The sequence below is a fragment of the Micropterus dolomieu genome, linkage group LG05 (assembly GCF_021292245.1).
Source record: "Micropterus dolomieu isolate WLL.071019.BEF.003 ecotype Adirondacks linkage group LG05, ASM2129224v1, whole genome shotgun sequence".
NCBI lineage: Eukaryota > Metazoa > Chordata > Actinopteri > Centrarchiformes > Centrarchidae > Micropterus > Micropterus dolomieu.
In genome coordinates, this window is record NC_060154.1 from 5,823,963 (window position 1) to 5,846,013 (window position 22,051).

The window sequence follows — 22,051 nt, forward strand, 5'->3', positions numbered from 1 at the left end:
GCCATTTTTGGCTTTTGGGTGCACATAAACTTTTAGTGAGGTTTCTATGCACAGTTTTATAAATCAGACTATAGTTCTTTTTCTCCTTAGCCCAGGTAAGACGCTTCTGATGTCTCTGGTTCAGGAGTGGCTTGACACACACTTGTAGCTCATTTCCTGGACACGTGCGTGGTGGCTCCTTGTTGAGCAGTGGCGGTTTTAGACCAAAATGTTTTCTTTAGCACATAATGTAATGTTTTAGTATGTTTCTGTAACTTAGTTATAGTTTTATTAAATTACATTATTCAAAAAACATTCCTGTTAACTTTAGCTCAAGTTACAGGACATTCTTTGATGCAACACTTCTTTGTAAGGCTTAATGAACAGAATAAGCTTTAGTGTTCTAGACATTCTCTGGATCCCCTGGTCGCGTAACGTTGTCTCTGTGGATGATGAAGACTGGTCTCAGTAAGCTAGTTAGCGAGCTGGCTTCACATTAAAGCTGAGTTACTTCACGTTATGAGCTGTAACATTTTCTATACAGTTTGTCAATTTGATTGATTGTTAAGGTAATGGTGCTGTGAGTAGCACATAATTATGATGCACAACAGCCGCGTTCACATTCCAGATGTGCCCTGACTTTACAATCATAAACGATGATGAGACGATCGCTCATGACAACGTACCCAGCTGGAGAACGTGTTGCTGCCAAGGGCACAAGATTAGACAACACCGGACAATTTCATACTTTCTAAAGAAGAGAAAACAGTTCTCCTTTCTGTGCGTGAGGTGGCGGCTAATCCGCCCCAAACTCCCTTAAAAAAATCACTGAGTTTTGTGAGTTGTTGAGTTAGGGGAAACTATATAAATGTTGTGGAACACTGTCTACTACAAAATCGTTATTATTGATCCCCTCTTGTAAATTCGGCAAATGTAATGCATGACGTTATTCCTTTCTTTGTATACAGTTTCAGTTTGTCCCGGGGTGTTGCAGTACTGGCGTGAAAGCTGCTCCGTCACTAAACAGCAGATCAGCTGCTTATCAGGACGTGATTTCAGTGGAACCTTTTGTTGCTGCAGCAGAAACGTTCATTAAAAGCATTTTTGAAAGCAGTATTTATTTTATTGTCTTGACTGTTAATTAGCACATGTCTAAAACAACCTCAGGTTTAATTTAAAGGCTAATAGCTAAATGAGAGGCATTGTGTCATTTTGCGATTCATAATCCGAATAGTCAATTATTCGTTTCAATAATCGATAGATTAATCGACTATCAAAATAGTCGTTAGTTGCAGCTCTATATACAATGCTGCATTCAGTTTAATGTAAATTTCGTTGCAAGGAAGATATATTACTATGATTACTGTAGACCAGGGCTATTCAATTACAGATTCATTTGTGCCGGATTTAAAACCAGGACACAGAGATGGGCCGGAAATTTTCTCACGAGTTGGGATCATTAAGATTTTATTAACACACTTGTAATGGTGATTCTTATTGGTTCAGTTCTTTATCAATGCTGTTATCAGTCCTATTTATTACTAAATAATTGCATGTATTATTTTTTTTAACATTTTTTATTAACTAAATGTTGTTTAGATTAGCAACAGGATTTACAACAGCAAAGTCACTAATATCTCACTGGAAATAAATCTAACATGTCATAAATCATATTCCTGACAACATCCTGAGTGAAGTTTAGAAAGAATGAACAACTCAGTCCCTCCTGTTGTCCTCCTTCCTCTGCTGCTGCTGGTGGAGAGGAGGACTGGTTTGTCTCAGTGTTTACTCTCTAAGTTTTTATTGCACCACGTAGTTATGCTAATGAGCGTAGTTGTTGTCAATGTCGGTAATGTCCACTGATCAGCTGGCTGACTTAGAGTGTGTGTGTGGAGTGGAGGCGCTCTGCAGACACACAGCAGAGAGGCTGCAGATCAGACAGTTAAATGTTGAGCCTGGGGGGGTCATAGGTCCAAGGTCTGTGTTACAGGGAGCACAGTGGAGTTCCCCCAAGTTCTTGAATTGGCTTTTCTTCACAATCCTCTTAAGGCTATGGTCGTCCCTGTTGCTTGTGCACCTTTTCCTACCACAGTTTAACCTGCCAGTCAACTTTCCATGAATATGCTTTGATACAGCACTCTGAACAGCCAGCCCTTTCAGCAATGATCTTCTGTGGCTTAGGGGGTCAGTGAGTGTCAATGAAGTCAGAAGTCTTACCCATGATAGTGGTTGTGTATATTGAACCAAACTGAGAGATTAAAGGCTCTTCTCGGGTCGACATTTGAGTATCATACATTGTTTATTCTAATATTTTGAGGTATGGATTTTTGGTTTCCATGAGCTGTAAGCCATAATCATCAAGATAAAAACAAAGAAAATGCCTGAAATAGTTCACTTTATATGTAAGGAATAGAAGATATGTTAAAATTAACTTTTTCACGATATTCTAATTTTCTGAGATTCACCTGTATTGTTGCTTACACAGATTTCCTGTGGAGTGAGGGTGGCGCATAGATTAGATGCTCGCCTTTAGTGTGCGACCTCTGACATGTATAGCAATTGTAAGTCGCTTTGGATAAAAGTGTCAGCTAAATGAATAATTGTAAATTGCTCTAGCTCCAGCCCTTCGAGATTCTGACAGGGTTATTGCAGGAAAAAGCAGAGCAGAGCAGAAATCTGAGAGCAAATGTTTCACAAGTGCACAGAAACTGCCTGAGAAACCTTTTAGTAGTACTGCAGTAAGTTTGAGTTTAAGTTCTAGTGCAAAACTTGTTTGCTAAGGCTTAGACAAGATACATAGTACTTTGTGTCTAGGAGAATGCAATGTGTAAGGAAGGTTTTAGGACAGTGAAAAAATGTATGTTGTTGCTCAGTATTGTACAGTGTCATTAACTATACCATCAAATCTGGATTAATTTCCAGAGTCAGGGGTGTTTCTGAATCAGTTTCTAACCTCCAACTTTTTAAAAAGTGGTAGGGAATTTCGTGATCATAAAAAATTACTTTGACATTTCCATCTCCTGGATATTTCAGTTTTAGTTACTTAGTCAGCCGTCTTTATCTCCTCTCCGCAGACGGAAGCATATTAATACCCATCAATAATGTCATGTAGTGCATAAAGAGACCCCCCCCCCAAAAAACTTTAGGAGGAACAAAAATCTGTGATGTAAATTTATGTTAATTTAATTTGCTCTAGAGAGGGAAAGTGTTGCTGTGTTTCAGCTTCATTTAACAGGGAAACAAAAGCTCTTAGCTGCCTCAAAACACTGTTTTTCCACTGCATTTTCTGCTAGAGTGATGATTCTTTTTTTTCCTCTACAACAGGATTTGAATTTGCATGTAATCCATGAAAATTTACTTTAAGGCCTTCAGTGACACACATAGGCAGGCCAAAATGTACACTGACTTGTATATATTGTTAAGGTTCTGATTTAAAAAATCAATATATGTTAGTATACAAAAATGAATTTGACTGGTAATGACATTCTTCATTAATGTCAAGGCCAGCCCCCTCAGTCATGGGTTTCACCAGCAGACTAACTCAGATTAAAAAGCTCTACATCACTTCTAATCAAAGACTGAGACTCCACAAGAACACCCACAGAAATAGAGAGGGAGAAGTTAAGTAGCTGGTATGCCAGTTAAAAGGAAGGTTTGCACAGCTCATATAGTCTAATTTCCTCAGTTGGACCCAGGAGGAAATTTATTACCCTTTAACCTCCAAAACGCACCAGAGTATAAAGCCCACAGCAGACTTCTCAGTCAGATGTTTGAACCATCTAAACTGCTTCGAACAACTACACTCACTTAACAAGCAGCTATTACAGGACATGCATTATATTAATAAAACACGTTTGAATATTCTGGATGCGTTATATATTCTGGATTTCAGAAACATATATGATTATTGAAGTGAGTATGTGTCTTATACTATATTTGTGAGGACAAATTTGAGTTTGAGATTTTGAGAGTGAGGGGAGATTTTAGCTTGTCCTCACTTTTTCAAGAGTTGTTTAAGGTTTGAGACTAAAGACTGAACTACATTCCAAGGATGTGATTGTGCAAGATTGAGCTTAAATGAAAAACAAAGATTTGTTATGTTGGATGAGTGGGGAGTTGCAAATGGGTTCTCCTCCCCCCTCCCATGTTGACTGCGAAAACAAGTATTGAAGGATACTGTCCCATCTGTTCAATGCACTGGGTACCTGGGTTCTGTATGAAAAAAAAACAAAAAAAAAAGAGTATGTTGAGGTCAAGTAAGTATTGACATTCCTGCACTATATTGTTGTTTAAAGTGGTGATTAAATCCTTGGCTCTCTTCTCCAACCTGTCAGAAAAGTTAACGAGTGGGAAATTTGGAGAAAGTTAGTTTTGTGGTTCTCAGCCACAGCTGCAACTGTTTCCAGGTTGTAATTGGTGTTTGCAGTCTCAAGCTGTTGCTGAGGCTCACAGACAGCACTACTCTGGGGAAACAGTTTTCCTCACATGATGAGGAGAAAGGTGGCTCCAGGAAAATTGTCTACCTGTACCTACCTAAACTGTGTTATAAATAGTCCTCCTATTAAAATTGGTTTATCAGCCAGGTTTAACTCCGAAGTCTGAATCGGCCTTGAACTGTGTGAATTTTCTGGAGGTAATGCGACATAGCTGTATTGGGCTCTCGTGGTTGTTGAGTTAGGACAGAATGGTTTGATCAAGGCTATGAGATTAACTTTCTTCATCATTCCTGGAGATTAAGTGTTTTTAAGTATTAGGTTGAGGGTAAAGATTATGGATAGACATGTAGATGTGGTAAGGCTTGGGTAAGGGCTAGAAAATGGATTTATGTTAATGAAAGTCATCACAAATAAAGTATAGATACTTATCAGTGCGTAAACATTTGAGGACATTCATTGATATAGGGTATTTCCTAGACCTTTCCCTTACCTCATTCCAACCATAACAATAAAATCTAATGTTAACCCTCAAATAGCCCTTAGAAATGTCTTCATGCTGACGTTCTTAAAACGGTCCTCACATACAGGACGTGCACAAAAGCACACTTACGCCCACAAATTCAGGCTCAGACTCTCAGACTAGTAAATAATTCAACATTAAAAACAAAACACAAAAAAGTGGGCTGTTGATGAAATTAATGATAATGCTGACTAGACTGTTTTTGTTGTTTGTAAAATATGGCCATTAAACCATTGTTTCCAATTGTAGAATAAGCCAATGCTGTATTTTTCCTTCATTATAATGGTTAAGACTGCATATAATACTGCCTTGATAAGTCATCTATTGGTGTTGTGAAAACCTTGCCAATGGGATGAGATTATTTCAGTTAATTTTGATACCAATCAGCTTGTTTCAATAATTCTCTAGTAAAGGTGTAATTTTCTGAAACATTATGTTGTGTTGTGGAGTAGGAGTTAGCAGTTAACCAAACTATCATAATGGAGAAAAGGCTAGATTGCTTTAAAGAAAATAACTCAAGGTCACTCAAATTACAATTCACACACATTTTTGTACAGCTGTGGCTCTTGTCAGCACAAAGTAGTAATCCACTCTCAGCCAAAATGGACCACGACTCCTTAAACATTCAGAAAACAGCACCTCAAAAGCCAGTTTAAAACTGTTCCTATATCTTAATCCTGGCTGTTGATATGAGTTTGACTGGTGACTTTAAGGCTGTGATTACATGCACACTGGGATTAAGTGATTGAGACGTGGCTGTTGCGACATTTTCCCCAAATACTTTCAATTTGTTTATTTGATTTTGCAAGAGTTAGCGTACCTTTGAATAAGTTGCTTCACATGTGAGCAACACAGATACTGTAAGAAATAATACTTGCTGCCGTTTAAACAAGACAGTATTGTTAGGTTGATGGAGCAAACAGTATGTCTTATGTAGAGTCATCTAAAACAGAGGAGATCAGGAGGTTACTGAGGCCAGCTGGCCACTTGACATGGCTTTGCTAGAGCCACTAGCGGATTGGCCCGTCAGGAGAGTTGGGACATTTCCTGGTGGCCTGAGGGCCGTTTTGGCCTGCCGTTAATTGTCAACTTGACCAGCGGCAGCGATAATATGGTAAACCTTTGATATAATCGAGCAAGCAGGACATTTGGCGCATCCACGGTGTCCCCGTTATCTTTCTCTCTGTTTCTCTGCCGGTGTTAAGAGTTTCCATGCAGCTGCCACATGTTCAGCGTTTGTGTGTATAAAGCTTTTTCAGACAGGGTGCGACCCTCCTCCTACGTCCTCTTATGGATCTGCGGGGTCTCACAGCGCTCCTCATGTGAACAAATATGCAAACAAGCGCTCCGCGAGGAAACACCGCTCCATAGGTTGTAACCATAGCAACGACTTCTGTGCGCTACTGAATCTCTTTTCTTTATTGACCAGGCCTATAGAAAACATTAAATATAGACTATCTAGTAGGAAATATTGAAAGATAGAGGTTTTATTTTTGTGCTGTTTGCGTTATGGACACTGGTGACTGAACATTGAAATCAATTTTTCTTTACATAGGTTATAGGAGTGCTTTTTTGACATTTGCATTATAGGCCTACTTACTTTCATTTCATTACATTTCCCAAATGTGTGTAGAAGAACATAGTGGCAAAGACTATACCTGGTTTGGTACCCGTTACACCAACAAATAGCGTTAGTCCACAAAAATTTGCAGTTTGGTGGTTTGTGTGAACAGGGTGGCCTGGGATGGAGTCAAATTCCCGGCCTGAATTATTGTGCCAGTCCGCCCTTGTTTAGAACATAGCACCTTCTGTAATTTCTACAGTATGTTGACATTGTAAGCGAATATTTGCCACCTACTGCTACTACTTGCAGCTTTTGCCGTGCATCTTAAGCTAGCAGGAGGAGGCAGAGTGATGTGGCTGATTCAATACTTTTCAAAACCTTTTTCAAGACCTTTTCAACATATTTTAAGACTGCCGCGCCACTTTGAGCTATAACTGGTTTAGAGAGAAACACACCTTTTTAAATAGGGTTTTATGTAAATTTTTACAATAACTTTAGTAAAACATAACATGATGAACATGTTGCTCTGTGGACGAGGCGGATAAAAGCAGCACAATGGCATCCTGGCTTTGGCTAAATCTATATTTATATATTTCCCTGTTGTCTTCTGTCTTACCGCTTCACCTGCTGACGGTGCATCTTGTTTTTGAGTAACGGGGCTGTTCAAGTGGCGACATAGCTCAGTCCGACTATGTTTTGAACAATTAGCATGGGGGTCCGATATGGTGGAATATTATTGTTGGTTGTACTTGTAAATCAGTTCGCACAGATCTACTTTTAGGGGCGTATGAGAGTACAACGCTCTCACAGTAGATCCCTGCGCCTAACGTTACACCGAAGAATCGCACAGACGCTAAAGTTACGTCCTGCCTATCAAGTGTTTTCGGCTGTGCAAAATAAATACGTTCACCCACACTTTTAGAATACAAACTCTTTGGGCACACTGAAAATATCTACAAAATGTAAAACCTTGTTAAATGGCCATTAAGACTTTTTAATACTTTTAATGGCCTTAATTTTCACAAAATTGACTTATCACCCTTTAAGACTTTTTAAGACCCCGCAGACACCCTGCCTATCACAGTGTGCTTTGTGTGCATTTACACCTTGCATTAACATGAATATTTCCTTATCCAGATACAGATCACATCAGGTATAATTGGGATCAGTCAAAGGAAAATCATTTGTCTTTGCACCTAACCCAAAGGGTAATGTCTTGAAAGTGGTCATACATGGTCAGTAATCAGTCATTGCATAAGCAGTCATTGTTCTGGTGATTTTGCTCCATATTTCCTTTAAATCAAACTATCTCCTTGGGATTTCTTTTGCAATCATGGCACCCATTACCTACCCAGGAAATATAAAATGCGTTTATTTGCACAACAGGAAAGAAAGTGCTACAGACAGCGGGATTTAGAAGAGCAAATGTTAAAACTTTCATGAACCGTGTATCATTATTGTGCTAAAGACTCTATAAAGAGACATTTGTTAATATGAAAATGTTGCACATTACTACTTTAACCATAAAAATGTCTTGGAGACGGAGTTGTGAGGGAAAAAAAGAAAAAATAACAGACATAACTACTTTATCTCCTATTTAAAATCCCATCTACCATTAAAGTAATGCTGTAACAGTGAATTATAAATATACCAATATTAATATTTGGATGGCTGCTTTTCATTGCATCATTTATGTGTCATTGCCAGCTTCTGTTCAACTCTTTCCCATTCTGATTATCTGATACTACCTGTCAGGCAAACAAATACTAGTGCTTCAGCAAAACGCATTAAATGTCTGCAGAGCGAAGGAAGTGACAGTCTGTGTTTTATGGTCCGTGCTCCTTAAAGCTTCACAGTTAGAAGGGTTTTAGTGTTGGCTGCTCACTGCAGGTGGTACAGGCAGGAAGTAAAAGTTAAAAAAAAATCTTGGTCTCATTGTAAAGCTTTTATTTTCCTCATGATAAAAAGAAAAAGCACAGCAAGTAACATAAAAGCTTTCTCACTAACTCAAACACACAGTGTGGAAGTTACGCTTTTAGAGTGACTTTAATTTTGTATTTATATATACAGCAAGTGTTGAAAGTTATAACAGATTAATTTTAGTTGATTTTAAGACTGTGCTTTGGCTGAACTCTTATGTGTAGATATGAAGTACACGTCAATCCTCCGATCAGTTGAATTCGTCTTCTCATATTTTGACACATAGTTTATGGCTCTGACATCTCAAATTTCACAGAAGGGTCATTGTCCTCGTAGAAAAAGTGCTTTTTATAAATTAACACAAAGTCGAAAAGTCTAGTTTAACTGGAACATAGTTGTTTTGATCATCACATCTATTCTGCATGTTTCCTTTTAATAAATTATTTTAAACATTTCAATATGGCAGAGAAATATTATTAGAAGCACACAAATTACCATTTACATTTTTAAATATTTACATCAAAATTACAGCAAAAAGGAAATGCAGAAAATCATGAATTGTTCTGTTTGACTTCACATCTTGTTGATCCACTGGTACCTGGGCTGAAGGGCTCTGTGTGCCAAGTAAAGCCCTGAGCGCTTGTTAAATCATCCCGCTCTGTCCTGTAAGGTCAGTGGGACGTCAGGGATCCTGCTAAATGAAATACTCCTTTTGGTTTTCAGTGGGAGCACTCTGGGAGTCCGCCTGGCTGCTGAAGGGGAACTCATGGCCATCTTCAGGCTGCGTTGCTTTGACTTCTTGGTTTCGATACGTCTCTTTCCTGCTGCAAATGAATCTGGCCATTATCGCCAAGGCAGACACAGCGATGAAAATCACCACAGCGATCAACCCTAAAACAGAAAAAAAAGAGTTTTGCTTCAAACCCACGTGCATGAACGTAGGTAACCAGGTTACTGTCAGCTTTCTGCACTAACTTGACTTCTGCAAGGAATAGTTCCTTTTGGAAAATCTGCTTATTTTTTGCCAAGAGCAACATTGATTAGAAGATTGATACCACTTTCATGTCTTTTTGACCATTTCACATTCCTGTCAATTGTATAATACAATTCCACTGATCTACAGGTAGCGTTAATCCGACAGGAAAAACAGCAACACACCAGGATAGGCATGGGAGCAGACGAATGACTAAACATGGATGTAAATGATGCAGGATTTAAAATCGGGGTTGCAAATATTTTAGGAGGAAGGACATACATTTAACCTGTTAGTTAGACCTCAAGGATACACACGGTGTGATGTGGTGAGAAAGAATTCATATATAACTTCAGAGGGAACCTTTTTAAGCTTAGCAAAATCACTACAAGCAAGGAGAAAGCTTGCTGTCTACAAAGTTTAAAAAATAACCACCACCTCTATATCTCACTAATTAACACGTATCATGCTTGTTTAATCTGTACACAAACAGAAATGTAAAGGGTCATGTATTGCCAAGCAATTCTATTCCTGGGAAGGTTGTAACATCCTCACATTTACATAAGAAAGTCAACAAACAGGGTAAGTATCAATGTGGCAGCAGTACTGAGGAATAGGGAAAAGATTATGACTTTGCTTTTTTTAAATGCAGTATATATTTAAATCCAAACTAACAAACTGGAATGAATTAAATAGCCATAAGGAGAAACTCTGGTTTCTCTCACTGCAGGGCATGTACTCTCACTTTGCATTCAGTCCAAATGCTCTGACCGAAAAAAAAAGAAGAGAAAACAACAATAGTAATATATATATCTATAAAAACAAATTCAGTCATGCCACATCATCACATAAACCAGCAACACCAGCTACAGACAGTGATACTCAACTCTTCTGCTAATATAGCTAACATCCCATCAACAGCATATCTTGGCAGACTAGAAAGTAAACTGAATGCATATGTCATTTAACGTTACCTAACAAATAGCATAGATGGAATAGTGTATGTGTGTATATATTTTTTTTATTATTGGACTTTTATGTATCTACTATGAATTTTTTTTCAAAGATTTTTTTTAGGTTAAAACAAACTTTATCACTAAAGTTGGTTTCATTTATAAAGCAAACTATATTTGGGAGTTAAATGCTGAATTAAAGTGGTTTTAAAATGGAAACTCAATTCTAAAATCCTTTTGTCAGTGTCCCAAATCTTATCATTAAACAGCCAACCCATTACGTTTCTTCACTACCTCCTCAAGTGAGGAAAGAATCATTTTGATCAAAAACTGATGTCTCTTTCCCATCTAACATCTCTTGGTTAGTCTTTTAAGAATGACTGTTTTACACGTGATAATCTTCCCAAATATGAAGTTATGCCATCATAATATTTTACTGAATTGTTATTATTGCAGCTGAGATCAATTGCATTACCTCCGATTAGAGCTGAGTCACTCCTGATGGCATTGACTAAAGGTTGACCTGGATCTACTGATCCAGGTTGGTCTGTAGAGAGACAGAGAAAAAGTGAATAAAAAGTAGAAAAGAAGTCGAGAAATTAAAGGCAAAAAGGTCAACAGGAAAATCAAAGACATTTATAGGGACAGAAGAGAAGATAGAGTCAGTGTGAGAACCATCAGTCAATGCAGAAAGTGCTTGGTGAAAGCCTTAGCTCAGCCACAAAGGACGTCAGTACAGTTGTCTGACTCTGATCTCATCTGTCGTAGTGCCATCACTCTTGTCTGCTTACCCAGGAGGATGGTTAATGAGCCCATAAAAAGGTCTAATGAACAGCCCTAAGAAAAATATTAAAAGGCATACCAGATGGATTCCAACATTGATAGTTTGGGAGTTACCTAATGATATATAGTGTAGTATAGTCTGGGATATAAGGGCTGAGTCTGCTCCTTGTACCTGATAAGGAGTGTGTAGTTTCTGCAGCGTAGGGATTAGCTGGAGAGGAGGAACCACAGCTCGACTGGGCCAATGGGCCGGTGACAATAACAGGGCTGTCGGGGTGCAGCAGAGCAGCTTTCAGAGGACTGATGGAGTTAAAACGAACACCTGACAGACAGCCAGTGAACCCAAGAGAGGCCAGCCCGGCCAGCTCTACATCCAAATCATCAGACTCTGAACACAGAGAGAAAAACACAGAGACAAAACGGAGTGAGTGAGAAGACACATTTGTTATCAGTTGTAATTACACGCGTAAAATACAGCCGTGATAAACATCAAATTTATCTTGATGAGACCATGGTTGCGAGGGTAAGTGGTATCTATCTACATCTTAATCATTTTAATATTCGTTTCGCTGTTACAAAAGAAGATAATCCTGCCAAATAAAACATTGATAACCACACATGTTCAAAGGCAAAGTTTTTGAATGTTAAAATAGATGTTTTGAAACAATTATTCCTTCAATATTCATGCATGCTAACTACAGTGGTATTGGAAGGTTATGCAGCTGAAAGGTAAAAAAAAAAAAAAAAAAGCTCATGGTTAAAGTTAAATATATAAAAAAGAAATGTTGGTCTGAGATGGGACATGAATTGCGGTGTCCAGCATCAAAGTCAAATGTGTTATGCTCTACCCTTGCCATTTTTCATGCTACAGTACATAAAGGTTGCACTACTTCCAGCATCTGCACTTAATATTAGCTCTGAACATAAATCAAGTCCTGTAGCATCTACCAATATGAATATTATTGTTGGCTGATCCTCCCATAGGCTTTTTATTCCTTCTGCCACTGTGAAAGTTTGAGTTGAGGTTTGAGATCAGTAACCTCCCTTTCTTTGTGGGTACTCAGACCGACAGTAGCACTCAGTTAAAGCAACGCAAGGGACTGTGTGTTGGTGGGTGCTTGCTGTTTCGGATACTGGTGAGACAGTAACATATGATTCAGAAATACAAAAAATTCAGTAGGTTTGAACTTTTTACTGGATGACTCGGTGCAAAATGAACTTAAATGGATGAGGAGGGATGCATTGTTTTCATTGTATTGTAAAATACAATGGAGGAGGAAAGGTGTTGGCCTTTTTTGTTGAAATGTAAGCTAGCTTCTGATTGTAAAAACCCTTATGTAGCAGTTTTAATAAACAGCTGGTAAGCAACAAACCTAAATCCACTCTAGTAGAGACTGAAATGTTAATTATACTGTACAATGTGAAACAAACTTCTCAATTTTTAGTCTTAACATTTATGGGGTACTAGAGGAAAATGATTGCTTCCCTTTGAAGCATGACTAAAATGAGCATGACAGACTTCCTTTTACATTATTATATTTATTATCCATTAGGATTCATCCTCTGAGGACCATGATTATCCTCAGCAAAGTACACAAGTGGAAATGTTGATCTGATTGACATATACCAACAAATGCACTGCAGTTCCCATATTGATGAAACCTGCCATGAAACACTATTGTTATATGCTTTTATAAATCAGTTTGACTAAATGTAACATACAGTATATTTATATGCAAGATTTTGTTACTCACTGGATTGTCTCTCAGCTGTCATAACAAAAACATGAATTTACAACCCCCCCTTAAGGAAGTACCTGTGTCTCGGTGTACTCAAAACGTAACAATCTGTGACAGCAGGTGCTAAATAAAATCTTCAGCAGCTATAAATGTCAGTGTTAACTACAGTTACTCCTGCAGTGCAATTTGATTACACAGCATATTATTGCCAGTCATCTAAGTTATTACAAGAGAGAAGCAACTTTTCACCACATAAATGAGACACTGTGGAGTGGCTTGGCTGGAGAGGGCTGTTTATCAGCTGTATATTTGATCAGGCTTGGATTAAGTTTTTGGGCGGCAAATTATTGAGATAAGAGAAAAGGCTAAACACAACAGATTTAGCATTAGATTGTCTGCTATTGCTCTGGTGTACCATGTTTTGTCTCACACACACACACACCTCAAGACACACCGTTTCTTTATATCTAACTTTCTTTCCAACTGTTTTGTTCCAATAAAGCAGGCAGGGGAGTGTTTTAAGTATTTTAATTAAAAACAAATGTGCTTCACACAGCATGCATGTGCATGTCTAACTATCTTTGTTTGGTTGCCAAACATGATGTCTTTGTGATAAAGGATTATCTGAGATTAAAGTGTAAACAAAAGCCAACAATTTTATGTTTGATTTGACAACTTGCGGCTTGTTAACTGTGTAAATGTCATTTTCTTCAATCATATTATTAAAACTCTTAAAATATGTTGCTTGTAAAAAGTGTTTGCTTGAGCCAGTTGAAGGGACGGTACCCATGCATGTGTATGCAAATGATTCCGGTGGTACTGCCTCCGCCTTATTGTGAGCCACGAAAAACCCTGAAAATGTGGAAATAAACAGCTAAAATTAAGCGCATGAGATCCTAGAATGAATTAAATAAAGATTAATAAAAATTCAATGTAAGGAAGAATTAAACAATATAGCATGATGTGGTATAATGTATTATTATTTCCTATATAAATGATATAATAACCAGTCTTACAGCTGAATAGAGACTGCGTCTTCACTAAGAAGGATTTGGATGTTTGTGCAAGCAGTCAAATCCCACACTGACAGCACTGGCCTTGTATCCATGAACTGAAGATTACTGTCCACCTCCGCCCTGTTGCTGCCCTTTACCTGCACCTCTCTCTGTATCACTATCTTACCTTCCCTCTCTCTGTGGGCATCTTCTCAGCCTCTCCATTCTTTCCTGGTCCATTAGTTAGGCTGATGGATGACAGCACTGGCAGGGAGTGACAGTATATCAACTATCTTGCTGCCTCTGATACTGATATGACTACCTGAGAGCCCAGAGGAAAGGCTGGGTCACATACTAACATGGCCTGGGTCAACGACAACAACACAAACAGAAATTAAGGAGCTAAATGTAAAAACAGCACCAGCATCAAGTTTCAAACATGTGCACCATGTGTTGGTTTCTGCACAGGATGAGACTTATTTGGTTTTCATAGTTAAAACTAATTTATTCACTGGTATGGTTCAAAAATCACTCATCCTCTCAGGGATGGAAGAGTCAATAGATTTTATAGATTCTAGTCTGTTTGTATGATTGTGCTTATTGATTTTGTTTCTAACCACCATTATTTCAATCAGAATCAGGCATCCCTTAACAGCCAGTTTGCCCTGTAATTGGCAAGCTGTCCAGTGTGAACCCTGCCTCTTGCCCAATTGCTAATGTAGGGTCCAGCTCAGACTGGATGATTAACGGGTTAGATAATGGACTGATGCATGCCTGGAGAAATGACAAGATATTGTTCAAGATTCTTCAACGTTTCCATCAACAATTACCATACAGAGCAAACATCTGCTGTGTTATGAGTTTTGAGGGTCAGGTTTGTTTTAACAGAAGTTTAACTGAAACAATGTCAGTTGGCCTTCCACTGCCTATTGATTGAATTACTTTTATTGTAGCTTTATTATAACTTAGTGACAATTATAGTCAGCAACGTTAGTGAATGCTAACTCCTTGGTATGTAAAAAATAGGAGGCAAAGGTCCCCTGCATGGTAACCATTTGGCACACGGGACATTCCTTGTGGTTTTATATAGAAAATCACTTCCACTTGAAGTTGTAGCCTAAATCTTTAAGCTCTACTGTAGCTCTCGTCAGCCATATTATAAGAGTTATGCTAGATTTATTGTTGTGTAATGGCGTAGATTTGAGCCTGAGCACGTATGTAATGTTAATGTAACTATACATTGGAGCTTTGGTGGAAACTGCAAGAGCTATGATTGGTCAACTCGGGCAGCTTGCGTTTTCTCTTACAAGTTTCTGGTGGAGTTGATAGTGAAGACAATGTTAAAGTCAGTTAAGTCTACAAAAGGCTCAGTTATCTGCTCCTTTATCAGTAACATACATCTGCAGCAGAGCCACTTCCATTGCTCAATGAGATTTCTGCTCTGTATCACAGTTTCTATTAAAAATGACACAAGAAAAAATAGAAGTTATCTCACTATAAGTACATGAATTGCCCACAGTCGGGAAAGCAGTACCTGGGGGTACTATAATTTAAGCACGATGGGATCATATAGATATATCCATGTATTGCTGTGATGGTAATGTCAACAGGTGAAATCTGACACTGAACTATAAATTTGAGATTGCTGTCCATCCAGCTTTAGGAGTGAATGAATTAAGTGGATAACCGTAACTGAGGTATGTTTTTAGGAATAAGTGGGATGCCTGGTTCTTATAAATTTAGAATAGTTTCTAATTGATCTTTTGATATCCAACCTTTCCTCAGACACACATGTTTAACAGCTTTTTTTTCTCAATGTATCTCAGATAGTGCACTCCAAAAGTAAATATTAGATGTAACAGGAAAACACAAAGGCATCACATCTTTGGTTCAAAGTCTTTCCCCTGTAAGAGAAGCCTGGGGAGGACAGGTGAGTCCTGTAGAGGACGGCAGGAGTGACGTAAAAGTAAAATGTTGTTGCTGTCAGGCAGAGAGAGGTTGAACTGTATTGTCTGACTTCCTGGTTTAGTTTGACCCCACCCACAGCAGCTGAGACTTATTAGTTGTTATGCTGAATTGCAGGTTGCTGACTTCAATCTTCTAAATAATTTGTTCTTTTCAATCTCTCCTCATTACCATACAAAGTGAAGGACCTTTTCTAAAGTTATTATCATTACAGCGGTCTGAAGTCCCGCTCAGCTAGACGGGCATAAAGACTGTATTACTGAACTCTTTGATAACACAGAGATCACCATCATGTACTGTATTTTCTGAACTTCTGCATTAGTGAAAAAAGTGCAATTTACACAAATACTTTACCCACCCATATGACTCTAAAATGCATCTAACGCTATATAACGACTTCAGTGGGTGGCTTCAACTTTAGTAATTTCTGAGGTTGTTCTTAGTTTGCATCACCACAGTAAAGTGCTCTTTGTGACTATTTGAATATGGATATCAACTTTTTTTAAGCAAAAGTTGCTTGGCTGCAGTTTTCCCTTTAGTCCACCGAACATGATGAATAGAAAACAGCAGAAAGCTTCACAACAGTGTTTTGTCGCAGGAGGCCAAACATCTCAATGCTGTTATTCAAATGAGTGTCTGAGTGCTGGAGTCTGTGCTAAGAGAGCCTCACTTACCCTGCACTCTGCCCAGAATGAGTGATTTGATGCTTTTTAATTCCACATCAGATGTCAAGTTGAAGTCCTCTCTGGCATTCTGGTCAATCTGAAATGTAATGTATGTCACATCTGTAAAGTGAAAAGCTTAGCAGGTACAAAGTAACGACTGTAACTGTGACCAAATGATGGCTCTGTGAAGAAACTTCGACAAATGGCTGCAGGGAACCAAGCAATTAAACATGAAAAGCTAGTTGAGGGGTCAACCTCTGGTCTAACCTGCATATTCCAATGGGATTCAAGACGATTTAAGACATAGCTACTGCAACGTCACCCATTGGCTTGTGGACTGTCGTTTTGGAGCCTCGAATTTGGCATATTGGCTGTCGCCAATTTTGGTACCAAAAGTGACCATATTTGGATGAGAGGGTGGAGCTGGGGAGGGATACGCATTTCTACGCCTGACAGGTCATGGAAGCAACTTGTGAATCACAAGGTAGCCGCGCCCCAAAGCATACCCTGCTGTATTGTATATTTTTCTCTAAATGGGACCATAACCTTAAAAATTAACATCATGCTATATTAAAGAAGATTTGAAACTAGTAATTGAAACCATAAACTCATTAGGTAATAAATCAAGTGAGAAATAGGGTCATTTAGGGTCATTGACATAGACTTTTATACAATCAGACTTCTTTTTTAAACCAGTGGAGTCACCCCCTGCTGGCCATTAGGAAGAATGCAGGTTTAACGTGCTTCCACATTGGCTTCACTTTTCAGACATGGCTGCAGAAAAAAGAGAAAAATAAAGTAGCTTTAAAACAGAAAGGAAATGTAGCATTTATGAAATTTCATTCTACAAGATTTCCAAAAGTTTTATTGGTTGGAGCTGTCTCTGGACATTTTGGTGCCCTAGGCAACATGTCCACTGAGGGAATTGATTTTTTCATTCTGATTGTTTTTCTGTTATAGAATAATAATTTGAACATTACAGCTGTCTGATTCTGTCATATCAACTGCTGTTTCTGTATTTTGTGTCTCTGAGAGTCAGTCACACACTGAGGTCAGTATTTTTAAGGTCAGTATGATGTTCTCACAGCTGTCATTCACAGAACATCTGGATTTAAAGCCAATACCTAATAATCAAATCTGTGGATTGGCTCAGGACATTCTTTCTTTTATGTATTTTTTACAGTGCAAATTATTATTGTATATAATTCTCTCTTATGTTGTGAGTTTTGGACGCTGTGCACAAAGTTTCCAGTCCAAGAGTATTATCCCAGCTAGGATCATATTATTAGAAGACTGCATATCCCTGTATACAGTACATATACAGTTTGCAGTGGGAGAACTAACAGCTGGGTCACAAAATAAGCGTTAACTATGACTAGAGTCAGTGTGCAGATTCCTGTAATTATCGCATTTACTGCAGTGTGAGTAGCAGCTTTATTTAACAAAGCAATACAAAATGAGGATGTTAGTGTGACAGACTTTTAAAGGTAGATTGAGCATCAGAAATTAATTACAATATATTTCTTCCCACTCTATGGTTCAGTGTCTAAACACTTACCTGCTTATGGTGATCTGTGTCACACAGTGTTGATTATTTGCTATGTGTGTACCTGAACAGTGACAGTGTCAGCCAGTCTCCTGATGGTCACTGTGTGCAGACGTCCATCAGCCAAGTTCGTGATTCTGCTCCCCAGCACCTCCACATCTCTGCTGCTATACAGCTTGTACCTCACTTCCAGCTCATCTTTACAAACACAAAACAACAATACAATCTTACTCCTTAATGCAAAGCCATTAAAAAGATTGATGAGAGAATCAAGTTGCAATCCTGAAACTGTTTACTTTGTTACTAAGGGAGGCTTGTTTTTCGTATATACTCGAAGAGTCAATGTTCTATTATTTTACATCTATTACATATTACTGTAATGTAACCTCAGATTCCACTTATCATATTAAGGAAGAGTAGAGTAGAGCTTTATTTGTCCCTGAGGGGCAATTTGACTTATAGAAAGAGGTCACTGAATAACAACTATTACTCATGAGAAATAAAACAAATCTAATACAAGAAACAAAAAAAACCTGGAACAAACTGTTTTAGCATCAACTCGATCAATATATTTTTATATTAAAATACTGTTACTTTATGTACCAAGGAAAGCCGATGCCATGAAAGTCAAAAATGCAAGATAATCTGATCTAATCTTCACAATGTTGCTGATTGGCGCACACACATCTAAAGTAAAGGACCGACTCCTTGATAATTAATTAAGCACTTAAGCCATTTTACTCAAATGTCCACATTCTTGGAAGACATGTACTCACTCCTTCAAAGAAAGAACATCCACATATCTGATGTTCCAAGATACTAGCTGATGAATTAAGAAGCTACAAACAATTTAATACTGCAAGGATAAATACTTCTCTCTATGAACTACACTAAAAAATTAATTTCCTTTTTTTTTTTTTTTTTTTTTTACAGTGTTACACTTAATAAATTCCACGTTGCTGAGATAATTTAAATGCCCTGAGATGTCTGCAGGAAATCTTTTTTTAATAATCCAAACTCGTAATATTTAATGCCCAATTTTCTTTTCCTAATTGTAACTCACTGTTATTTTTTTTCATAGAGTAATTAGGGAGCAGTTCCCCTATCACAAGAGTACATCTTGATAATAAAAACAATCTTGCAGAGGGCAAAAGGGTGTTTCAGGCTCTCAGCGAGCAACTTAGAAAAGTTTCTTTGTGTGTAGCATCTGAGGCTCCTGTTACTGACGCAGTAAAAGACAGAAACATGAGAAAAGCCTTTTTTTGGAGTGTCCAAAAGAAAGCTCTCTCTGGGATTCTATTAGGTACTTCAGCAAGAGTGCAGATACATGATCAACTATTCAAAACCTTTTGAAAAAGCTCTTTAACTAACAGAAGAATTAGTAACATTTTTGTCTGAAAAATTATATAAAATTGTATTAATTTAATAAGAATTGTATTCACTTCCAACATGACAATGGAGTGTGTTCAAAATTACCTGAATGCTAATTCAAGCTAGTTAAACAAAAATATGTAATTCAGCTGCGTTTACACTGGATAATAACAAATCCTGTTATATTACACAGGAATGCTGGAATTGCTCCCTGCCAGCTATGTAAATCTCTACAGTGAAGCAAGTGATGGAAATTTTAACATGATAAATAATCACAATAGCAAGAACAAGGAAAGGAAGACCCCCGCTGAAAACCGGATTATCATTTAATAGTAACTGCACCAAAGGCTTTCTTTGAACCGGACATTGTGCATAACAATTAGCCTGGCTGCATGCAGCAGAGGATGACAGACTGAGTCCAGAGGGAGAAAGGAGGAGAGGAGAGTTTAACTTTAGAAAATGCTAGAAGGCTAAGATACAAAAGGGGATTTCAGAAATAAGAGTGGCCAATCTGGTCAAGCCAAAAGGAAACAAAAAAACTAAACTTCCAGTGTGCTCACCATGTTTGTTGATAAGCAGGGCCAGGTACTCCCTGTAGAAAGAGTTTACATAGAGCAGCAGCGCAGGACTCTGGTTCGTCCTGAAGCTCAAGGAGATATTTTCACCTCTCAGTGTCATATCAGAGTAGATGGCGGAAGGCGAGGCACTGCTGTTCCTGCTCAGTTCATAGGGCTCCTTCAGGATGTAGGCGATAGACGTGGTCGACTTAAAGCTGGCTGAAACCTCTGAACGTGAGAAAGTTAACAGCATTGGGATGTGTCAGTGGTGGAGCTGACTAGTGAACAACTTGTGTATGGCTTTCACTCTGCTGCCTCATGTCCCTCTCTATTGCATCTGTAATACGAAACTGTCTTTAGTCAAGATACCTTTTAGATGTCATAAATCTCAAAGCCTTTTTGTTGAATGATCTCTTCTGTTTTTGGCTTAAACTGGTAAATTAAGTGTCTTGAAATGAAATTGTTTGTGATGTAAATAAATAGTTTGACATTTTCAGAAATATACTTATTTGCTTTCTTGAGATTAAAAGATTGATATTGCTCTTATCTCTGACTATTCGGTATGCAAGTATTAGCCAACAGTTGGTTAGTTTAGCTTAGCATAAAGCCTGGAAACAGCAAGTATGGATCTGTCCAAAGGTAACACAATCCCCCTACTAGCCACAGATATGTGCAGACTATTTTATTTTTCTTCTTTTTTCCCCCCATTTTTCATTTCCAGTTCAGGATGCCTGGCAAACTTACAATGGCATCAAAACCCTAATTTCTGTGACTGCACTTTGTTTTTGTACAGTTTAAAAAAACATAAGTCTAACATATGATCGGTGCTGGTAGGTAGATTTCGTTACCTTTGAACACAGCCAGGTCAGCGTATTTCCCGAAATGTTGAATTATTCCTTTAACAACATAGCACAACATATTTCTAGTACTGACATAGTTTGACATTATGTTGACATTTAACACTGTCTAACAAGCACTTGATGCATCACATGGCAGACACAATTGCATAGTGGGCTAGAAGAGTCCTTTAAGTCCCTGAAGCATGACCTTCAGGACAGAATGGGCTCATTGTGATTCACTCAAAACAAGAGTAGAGAGGACACGCTGTACAGACAGTGAACGAGACAGACAGTCGGGGTCAGTCTAATGTCTGAAGGATCCTCTTCAGAAAGCTATCTGATCTTTGCACTTACCACATCATTAAAACACCAGGACATGATAGGTCATAATAATTGTGTTTTGTAAAGCTTTAACATAAACCTCTCTGCTTGCTTACAAATTGCTACATTTCAAATCCCCTTGTTTTAGTTTTTATTCTAGTTTTTTGTGTGAATGTTTTGAATTTGTGGTTTTATTTTTCTGTTTCAAAATACAGTGAAGCAAAATTTAACCTGTTGTATGCAAGCAAAGCAGCTAAACTGGGTTACTTTAGTATAAAAACAGTCGGACTTGACTATTGTTTTCTTTTTCACTCACAACAATGGCACTAATTGTACTATGCAGTACAAGAACAATGCTGTGTTTTCATGGATCATGAGTTTTAGCCTTTTGTCTTTTAGCACAATATAAAGTGCATGTAATGTTTAGCCCCATGGTGCAAGGAGCAGACATGGAGTTCTTCACCTGGTGCTTCAATTTATTTTTTCACCAGATACGTGGAAAGTGCAGTTGTGCAAGTGAATTACTGAAAAAATATATAAACAATTTAACTAAGTATAAACTACTCAAATTATCATTGCAAACTGATATTAAACAACACAAAAAAAAACCTATATCAGGCCCTGCCTATCGGGCTCTAGCAAATGTGCCCTTCCAGGCCAAAGCTGTTCTCCCCAGAGGAGTCTCCTTCCTTTATACCAGAAGCCCCTCCTACAAGACAAACCAAAGTTAATTGACAATCAATTAAACACCGTTATGTTACCTCAACAGTCCAAAACATTTCTGGCTACACCAATCCACAATATATCAACTATAAAACCAGAAATGAAATGTTACATGCTAAACAAAGCTTCTCAAAACAGCAACTTAAGGTACTCCAGTACACCCCTCTGTGCTGGCTCACACTTGGACCATTCCTATAAATGA

At 38.1% G+C, this 22,051-nt stretch overlaps 1 protein-coding gene across 4 annotated transcripts in view; it reads right to left on the bottom strand.

The window, feature by feature from the left end:
• Positions 1-8,429: 8,429 nt before the first annotated feature.
• Positions 8,430-22,051, bottom strand: part of LOC123971105 (contactin-associated protein-like 4) — an 81,632-nt gene continuing 68,010 nt past the window's right edge. For 2 of the 4 annotated variants that reach the window (XM_046049721.1, XM_046049723.1), the window contains exons 17-22: positions 19,970-20,194; positions 18,103-18,236; positions 16,502-16,589; positions 11,301-11,516; positions 10,821-10,892; positions 8,430-9,310 (exon numbers count right to left, since the gene is read on the bottom strand). In XM_046049721.1, coding sequence (XP_045905677.1) covers positions 9,114-9,310; positions 10,821-10,892; positions 11,301-11,516; positions 16,502-16,589; positions 18,103-18,236; positions 19,970-20,194 — 932 coding nt within the window. In that variant the 3' untranslated portion in view covers positions 8,430-9,113. Of the gene's footprint in view, positions 9,311-10,820; positions 10,893-11,300; positions 11,517-13,418; positions 13,720-14,049; positions 14,185-16,501; positions 16,590-18,102; positions 18,237-19,969; positions 20,195-22,051 lie in introns of those variants that run through there. The other 2 variants (XR_006825124.1, XM_046049722.1) reach the window with 2 other exon arrangements.